The sequence below is a fragment of the Gossypium arboreum genome, chromosome 7 (genome assembly GCF_025698485.1).
Source record: "Gossypium arboreum isolate Shixiya-1 chromosome 7, ASM2569848v2, whole genome shotgun sequence".
In the NCBI taxonomy this organism is placed as follows: Eukaryota; Viridiplantae; Streptophyta; class Magnoliopsida; order Malvales; family Malvaceae; genus Gossypium; species Gossypium arboreum.
In genome coordinates this window covers 97778820-97788273 of record NC_069076.1, presented here as the reverse complement: position 1 = coordinate 97788273, position 9454 = coordinate 97778820, and the positions used below count along the sequence as shown (strand labels likewise).

Sequence of the window (9454 nt, the reverse complement as noted above, 5' to 3'; positions counted from 1 at the left end):
TGTAAAATCTAAAACATCAAATTTGAAATCTTACAATTTTGTAAAATTTTATTTAAACTAGTCACTTTCATCAATTAAATTTCATATTTTAATGGTTTTAGTGTTAAAATGTATTTAATCACCAAATAGAATATTAATATGGTCAGGTATGATAATAAATTTAGGTTTTAATATTTATCTAATTTGTTAATTTAATCTTAATTTTAAAAATTCAACATAATTCTAAATTTTCAAAAATGTATAAAAAAAATTAAAATATAGATAATGCATTGGAATATGCAATTAAAGAAGATTAGCTTTATTCCCGATAAGTAATTGGGAACGATCCTTTTCAGCTTTATTGAGATATGTTGTAAAAAGTGATAATTAAGAGAGAGTAAAAGAGTGCAGGAATGTAGTTGATTGTGAGGAACATATTTTATGTATTAAATTATTTTATTAGTTGGATGGTTTGGAGAGAAAAGACTTAATCTGGGAACGAGGTGAGCTTAATTCATAACAATTGTATTAAAAGTGATAGTAGATTTCTCATTAGATAAAGTCTTGGCGTGCAAAATATGATATATAATTTAAAACTCAAAATACTTACCACTTTTCTCAACTACTCCCAAGTATATAACATCATTGTCAAGTAATAAATTACAAACAACTAATTTCATTGAAGGAACCATTCTGATGATTGAAGATTTGAAACCCAATAAATGAATAACACAATCTTGTAATTTTTTTTTTGTAATGTTGAGGGTTAATTTTAAAGGAATGAAAAAAGATAAAAATTATTATCTTAAATTTTTTGGTGTTTCTATTTACTCATATTTGACTCAATAAACCTTAACAAAGTTAGATCTATTTTAATTTAAACTAACATTTTATAATAGTAAATAATAAGATGGCCTTAATTAGTTGGGATTCAGTGTGTCAGCCTAAGGCTCATGGGAGGCTCGGCCTTAGACAGTTAGAAGATCATAATATTGCCTTCATGATTAAAATAGGTTTTAACATCGTTTCTAATGCCAATGCCCTTTGGATTCAGGTTCTTCAATCAAAATATAAAGTTCTTGGTGGTCTGCCTAAGGAATTATCTAGAAGACGGTGTTCCTTTCTTTGGAGGTCCATTTCTAAGGTGTGGCCACTCATTTGAGAAAATCTGGTTTGGTCGGTTGGTGATGGGAAGAGTATCAAAGGCTGGCCGGACTCTTGGATATCCCAAACTGTGGTCCTTTACTGAACTTTATTCCCTCCCCTGCTAACCTTAATTTGGATTGTTCTCTTAGTGATTTGACTGCAGGTAATGACTCGTGAAACTTAGATCTTTTTAGACTGTGGGTGCCAGAAGAAATCATTGATCGGATTGTGAGTGTTCCTCCACCACATCCTTCATCAGGTTTGGACTGTATCATATGGGGAGCCACCTCGACCGGCACCTTCTCTCTTAAGGGTGCATATGGGAAGGTTCATGAAGGCACTTTGAATTCCAAAAATTGGTTTTGGAGGATACCTTGAAAATTTAAAGGTCCTCATCAGATCCACTTCTTTATTTGGCTTGGCTTAAAGCAAAAGCTACTTACAAATGCTGAAAGAGTAAGATGAGGTTGTGGGAGTAACGGCGTTTACGGTATTTGTGGGCATGTTTTAAAGGATTTGATGCATATACTCAGAGATTGTCTTGCAACCAGAAGCGTTTGGGATAAAATCATTCCTCAGCAAACTCTTTTTGGTTTTTACTCTGGATCTCTACTTGAATGGACGGCGAATAATTTGCAGAATCAGATGACTTCTTCGATGGGGGAATTGATTGGCCCTGTCTCTTTGGGATTATTGCGTGGTGTATTTGGAAGAATCGCAACATGTTTGTTTTCCAAGGAATTTCGTGGAGTGTTGAGGAAATTATTAAAATCTTCTATAGTTGGGCTAAGCAATATTCCTCAGTTTCCTCGATTTCAAAGTTTGAAGTTTGACGCACTCTACCTAATTGGCCTATACCCAACAGTTGGGTTTGTTTGAACACTAATGGTTCGGTTAAGATTGAAGAGGGCTTTGTAGCTGCGGAAGGCTGCGTAAGAGATCATAAAGGTGAGTAGATTATAGGGTTCGCGAGATATTTGGATAATTGTTCAGTTTTGGAGACAAAGCTATGGGGGCTTTGAATGGGTTGAATCTAATGGCGGATAGGTATTTCCAAAATTACTTATTCAAATTAATAGTATTGAAGCCATTAAAGTTATCATAGAAGATGATTCGGGAATCTTTAATTTTATCATTATTAGAAGAATTCATCATACGCTTAAAAAGATGGAGCAGTGAAAAATTCATCTTGTTCCCAAGGGAAGTAATCTAATTGCAGATAGCCTAGCCAATATTGTTTATACTAGGAGTCTAGACTGCTTGTGAACCCTCCTTTGAGGATTTAGTTTGTATTGTTCTCTTTTCTTTCACCAAAAATAATAATAATAATAATAACATATAATTATTCTTATCATCTATAGATAATAACAGCTGTGTATAGATAATAACAGCAGTCTAGTGGAAGGCCTATACGGCAACTGTTTTTTTTATCATTCAATCCATTAATATTCAATACAATTTCACACTTCATAAGAATGAAATATACATTTCATGGGTAGATCCTACACCGATGGTGATTAGAGTTATCAGAAGAATAATACACAAAATCTCAACCCTACATGGTGAGACTGACATCGCTACACAAAAACAACAATCACTTGCCATTTCACAAATATTAGACAAATACAATCAAACTAAATGAAAAGAACTGGATCCACTCAAACATTTTCACTTAAGCTTTACTTGCATTACACGTGTATATCCTACCCATTATTCACAACCTTGACACTAATGGCTTGGTCCCAAAAGAGAAAGAAGAAAAGTCTGGTAGTGGCCCGATGTTTCCGAGTGAACTGCATCGTTTAAGGACTTTTTGTATTTCCTCATATACTCGGCTTTTATGTAGTGCATATCGATCTCAGTTCTCGTCACGATTACTCTTATGACTGTAGTGTCATTGGTTCCCAGACCTTTCATTGCCTGATGTAGTACCTGCATAATTGAAAAAAGTGATAAGATCAACAACGATGCAATTATGATGAGTGTTATCGAACATAAATGGTAGCATTACAGTTCCCCAGAAGAAACATCTTGCAAGGTTTTACCTATTCAACTAAAGCAAATTGATAATATTCCAACACTATAACCAAATTGCAACATAGGAAACAAAAATTATAAGCTTAAGACTTTGCTTGGTAGGGTGGAAAGAAAATTGAAAGGGTAGAAAGATAGAAAATGTATTTTTTTTTTTCATTCCATAGGTATACTTGATAGAAAAGATGGAAAAATTGAAAGAAAAAGTAATTTTCTTTCCATCTATTGCTTAGTAGAGTTAAAAAATGAAAGGAAAGAATATGATTTTTTTTTTTTTTAAATGCATAATTTTAAACCAGCATTTATCCCTCTCTCATTTTCTCTCCTCTTATCATTCCAATTTGAAAAGCTTGTTGTTTATGCATTAGAATGGAAAATGATCATCTCTCCTTTTTTTTTTCTTCTCACTTTTCTTTCCTGCCAACCACGCTTAAAATTTATTTCTTCCCACTTTTCCACTCAACCAAATACACCCTAAGGATAAAAAATTAAATACCTTGGCGAAATACTTTGCAGGATTCTGTGAGCATTTTAAAATTGTCAAAAGACCATGCTCAAACTCCCCAGATGTTTCACTCTTTACTGCCTGAAAAGAGAAAAAAAATGAAAATCAAATCATTGCAACAAAACTTCAAATAAAAGAGAAGAACAGACAGAGGAAAACTTACCTTTTTCAAGGAGCCTCCATATATGTCATGATAAGCGGAGCTAATAGCAGCTAGCTGTGCCCTACTTCTTTCACTAAATATGCGGATAAATTTCTTCTCATCAGTTCCCAATTTCTTCTCTCCTGCTTTAAAAAGAGTCTTTGCATCCTTCAAAGCCATCTCTCTATCAACTTCAGGGCCCTCATGACGGTGGGTGCTTAAATATGCAAGCAAGAGCTATACAAAGTATTAAATAACAATATCAACGGCAGTATCATGACAGGGTGATTGCTTGTGACATGCTTTCTACGTAACTTACCTAAACCCTCCACTAAAACTCAGACTCCAGTATAGAAAATCAAGGGCCAAACTCTTACTCTGAAAAGATTTTATCTAATCTTTACTTTTTATGACAACATACCCTGCAAGTGGCTTTTGTCCTCAAACCTTGACACACTAAAGATGGTAACTATTAACAAGAGACTAACTGCGTGTGTTTGGTGAGACCTCTAGCATATTTAAACCAAAAAAAGTGAAATGCTTATCAGTGTTATCAAAACTAGGGAACTAGGATGCCAAGTTCTTAGAGGAAACATAGGAACCAAATTTAGAAAGGTGTAATCTGGAAAACACACCTCTTTATGATCACCATAGGTGAGTACTGCAATATCTTGCTCAAGCAAAACCCCAAACTTTGAATGGTAATTTTGTTTAATTAATTGAATCTGGGATGGGGTGCGAGAACATATAACTTCAGTTGCAGCATAAGGATTTGTTACACCCGATGAAAAAGCTTGCTTAATGACTGTTGCATCACGTTCTGCAGGGTCAAGCATCCATAGCAGGACAGCAGTCTGAACAAATTAAAGATGAGATATAAGGTGAAAATTCAACATGCGTACATGCACACCGCAGATTAATATATAGAAAGACACATAACTGAATAAACAAAACACTGTAAAACCAAAATATTAGAGTAATAGTAAAAAGACTGATACCTCTAGTTTTCCACGAAGCTCCGACTTCAGTCGTTTGAGTAGGTCTTCAGAATACATTGTTTTATACTCATGTTGGATGAAAGAACGCTGTGTCACATCACGATGGGAAAGAATATTGACCACTGCTGCAGTATCACATCCCAGCCCTAGAGGAAAAATAAGAGGAAAAAAAATTAAAAGAAATCTTCTTTTAACCTGTTATTCTTGGAATCAGTTATTTTTGGCATATTTCAAATTAATATAAAATCATGACCCTATAGGCACAGCCGATGCTTTCCACAAAGAAAATGAGTAGAAAAGAAATGCCACAACTTGGAAGTTCTCCAATAAAAACTATATCCATTGGTTGCATCAGTTAAGAAACTTAAAGCATTATCATAATAAAATTTTCTGCATGAAGACACGTCCATAAAAGATGAAAGAGTTCTTAAATTAAGATATACCAAATGATTTTAACCTTCTAAATGGATTTACTAGATCATACAGCTTTATGCTGAAAATTAGTATATTTATAACCTTTTTCATTAACTCAGAAGTGAAAAGTGAAGCAACTACTTTAAAGATAAAGAAACCTGTACAAGTGTAATACAAATTTGTTAGAGTACGAAGTCAACTAGATGCAATGATCTCTAAAGCTGAAATTCATGGGTCTACGAAGGAACAGTAACAGAATAATGAAAAGTTGCCAGTGCAAGAAACTTTGCAGAGCACTATCAGAACTTCCATGTGATGAAAACACTAATTCTGGTGTTTAACACTAAAAGATAGAATGTTTGATTCCAGAAATGAAGAGCATGTGAAATGCAACATTTTCCAAATAGATATAAGTAGAATTGAATGCTTTGATGGAATGATATGCTATCAAAGTAATCAAATGATTTAAAAATAACCACAAATAAATGTTGCCTAAAGTTTTTATTTTAAATCTGCCGCATCAATATACTGCTAATACGGTATGCTACGTGAGCCTGTGCTAAATGCCATATAAAAACAAACGCATCATGAGTTTCCTATTTTGTCTTGCCAAATCCAATTTGGCAAAGAAAAATGATTACCAAGATTTTGATAAGGAATTGTAGTGGTTTTCAAGCAAAGTAAGGATATAGATCAACAAAATAATACTTTTAACAGTTCAATTAAAAGCTTATTTGAGAACTTTGAGAGAGTACAAGAGCATTAGAAATGAAAGTATAAATTTTGTTTGAAGTAAAAGAACTACTCCACGAGGTTTCTACATAGATTATTCAATAAGAAAATATTAATTTTTATATTACTAATAACATTAAAGCCCTTATTAAAATAAAATTCCGCTTTTTATTAACTTAAATGTTGACTCATTTTATTAACTTTTATATATAAATGTTTATCAATTGATTCTTAAAGATGCTAAGACTGCATGTGTTACTGATTTTCTTCTTGCTCTTGTTCAATGATTTTTCTATATACCATAAGCAAAAAAGAAGAAAAGAAAATTAAGATTCTGTTAAAAACATGAAAATATATAAAATATAACACGATTTGTTTCCACAATCACCTCCAAAACGTTAAATACTTAGTTTTTTATTCTTCAAAAAAGAAGATCATTCGCTTTTTCATCTTAAAATAACATTTACTCCTCATCCCAACCACAAATTAACATGTTAAATTTACAAATATATATATGTATATAAAAACAAAGAAAGAGGCCTAAAAAAAGTCAAACAGTTGACTTTGTTGACCATAGCAAGAACCACATAGCAAACATTTCTCCAAAACAGTCCTAAGGCCATAGTGATCCATAGGAAATATTTGATCCGCAAGAGAAAATTGAACTTGGTATAACAAAGCTTCAATCCCATTTGAGTTCAAAATGAAATTGACTCAAAGTTAGGGTTCAGAATGGATGATTAAATTGACCACCACTCAACAATAGACAGTGCAAATAGTAAAGGCGAAAGAACGAAAGGGAAAAAACAAGTACCCTTAAAAGCACGGTAAAGCTGAATAGCATCGTCTCTAGGAGAGGTAAGAACAGGCGGAACGCTCAAAGTCGACATTGCTTTGCTTTGCTTTGCTTTGATGCTCTCTCAATTCTCAATAAAACTGTTTCAATAAATTGGTGTTTGAATTTTGGAAACTGAAACTCCTCTTTCCCCAATTTATAGTCAGCCAACCCCGCACGGCACGACTTCAACAACACAACTCAACTCAAATCAATTCTAGACTATTATTATTATATTTGAAAAAGCTGATAACATATTTACATTCATTCACATCCATCTAAAAGGAATGCATCTTAAAAGTTATACAGCAGAAGATTGAAATGAGAGATAACAAGTGGTTAAAACATGCTATTAGTCCCTGTACATTTGTTTGTATATTTTTTTATTTAAAATCTCAATCTAGCCACTAAAATTATAAGTATTTTGTTTGTCAAAATTTATTAACTCGAAATTTTGATTAGATTATTATATGATTAATAAGAAATAAATATGTTAACTATTTATCACTATAATGATTGGACTAAAATTTTATTTTAAAAAATACTAAGTAAACAATGTATTTTAACTTTTTAATAAAAAGAAAAGGGTAAATTACTAACTTTTAGTAAGTTTACATTTTGATCATTATAAAATAGTCACTGAATTATTTAAAAGTTTTCATTTAAGTCACTAAGGTGTTAAAATCATTGCTATATGACATTCTCAGTTCGTACTGCCTACTCCAATCGAAAACTCTCATACTTCTCTTCTATAATTTAATTTATTTTTCATGAAACAACTCTGAACGTTACAAATTTGCAAATCAAAATCCAAAAGATTTATTCTTCAATCTCTAACGCTGATAATCAGATCAACTTGGATCAGAGATATGTTCTTCTACCCATCGATGGGCATCGATCCACAATACCAATAATTAGATCATTGCTTGAAGCTCGTTAGTCGAAATTTAAAGAAAAAATGACTTAAATAAAAAAATTTGAATAGTTCAGTGACTTAAGTGAAAACTTTTGAATAGTTTAATGATCATATTATAACTTTTTAAAGTTAAATAACCAAAATATAAATTTATTAATAGTTTAGTGAGTTTGGTTGTAATTTACCCGAAACAAAAAACGAGTGGGTGTAGTTCGCGCTCGCCGGCGGAATAGTCAACGTGGTGTAGATGACATTAAAGGTACAAGTTTAGCCAATCGATTCTGACCCTTTTCTTTTGTATTTGTTTATTTGTTCAACTTTTTTTGTCTAGGTCTTGGTCTTCGTTAGAGTTTAGGTTTTAATTATTTTAGTTTTGGGATAAACGTCAAATTTATACATAAATTTTAGTTTAATGTATAATTTAATACATAAATTTTAATTTAGTGTAATTATATACATGAAATTTGAGTTGTTTTTCTTATATGTATGAAACTTTAATTTTAATTCAATTGTGCACATTTAAATGATTGAATACATATATTTATTTTTATATCGGATTAATTTAATTGTTTGTGTATGCAATATATTAACATAAAATTGTACTAATTCGATAATGTTATTAGTGTTTTATGAAAATTAAATCAAATCAAAATTTCATGTATAAACCCACACAAAATCAAAGTTCATGTATGACTTTGCACATTGGATTAAAATTCATGTATAGTTTTGATATTTATCCCTTTAGTTTTTTACCTTTCAAAAGAATTAGAGTATTTTAATCCTAATCAAATTCGAAAATGAGTAACTAAGTACAATTAGTCACAATATTAATGCTTCTCATTAATTGTATATTATTCGGTTGGTATAATAACAAACTTAGCCTTCAAAATTAGAGTAATTTAATAAATTTATCTCATAATATTTGAGTAAATATTGAGGTTGAATTTGTTGAACGTTTTTGAATTAAAGCTAAAATGACAAAAATATGCAAACATTAATTTTATTATTATATTAATCAAAAGAAAGATATTAATGTCATGATTAATTACCCTTAATTACTCATTTTGAAATTGACAGGATTAAATTACTCTCTTCTTTAAAGAAGCCAATTTACTTAGTTTTGAAATTGAGAGGAATCGAAGAGATTCTTCTATCACATTAGATGTAATTAAAATTATATAATTTAATCATTTCAATTTTACATTTGATTTTTTATATTTTTTTATAAATTTGTTAAATAAACTTTTTCACTTACTTTAGTACAACTTAATTATTTAGATTTTTAAATTTTTAAATTTTAAATAAACTTTTGTTGTAATATGAAATTTTTAATTATGTCTATTATTAACACTAATAGGATATAACAGTAATTTGTTATATACAACCAATTGTTTTAAATAATTTATTATAAAAATATGATATATTATAAATTAATCATATTGATATCTAAAATTATATCATGATAGTTTCAAAAAAATTATATAATGATTTTGTATATAACCTTAATATAATATTATTTATTTATTTGATAAAATTATTTTTCATCATATATAATATTAATTTTAAGTTTCAATTAATTTATATAAAGATTAGAATATAATTATTAGATATAGTTTTTTATAAAAGCCATTTAATTACCATTTAATTTTTATTTCTTGTGGGATTAGTCTCGAATTCGTGGTTTTCATGTTTAGAATTTTTTTTTCTAGTTTTGCATATTTTGAAATTTAGGCTCGTTTGTTTGCAAGTAAAA

At 30.4% G+C, this 9454-nt stretch overlaps 1 protein-coding gene across 1 annotated transcript; it reads right to left on the bottom strand.

Moving 5' to 3' along the window:
• Nucleotides 1–2521: 2521 nt before the first annotated feature.
• LOC108486751 (annexin D5-like) lies at nt 2522–7165 on the bottom strand. The gene is made up of 6 exons (XM_017790962.2): nt 6765–7165; nt 4805–4950; nt 4442–4660; nt 3828–4043; nt 3656–3745; nt 2522–3057 (listed from the first exon to the last, which is right to left on the bottom strand). The coding sequence occupies exons 1-6, from the start codon at nt 6838–6840 to the stop codon at nt 2854–2856; spliced, it is 951 nt and encodes a 316-aa protein (XP_017646451.1). The 5' UTR covers nt 6841–7165; the 3' UTR covers nt 2522–2853.
• Nucleotides 7166–9454: the final 2289 nt, after the last annotated feature.

Excerpts from the sequence above, each read along its gene's own strand:
- LOC108486751 (XM_017790962.2), bottom strand. The coding sequence starts at position 6,840 with ATGTCGACTTTGAGCGTTCCGCCTGTTCTTACCTCTCCTAGAGACGAT. Across the intron at positions 4,951-6,764 it reads GCTTTACCGTGCTTTTAAGG|GGCTGGGATGTGATACTGCA; the intron begins GTACTTGTTTTT and ends TTTTTCCTCTAG. Across the intron at positions 4,661-4,804 it reads AGCTTCGTGGAAAACTAGAG|ACTGCTGTCCTGCTATGGAT; the intron begins GTATCAGTCTTT and ends TAATTTGTTCAG.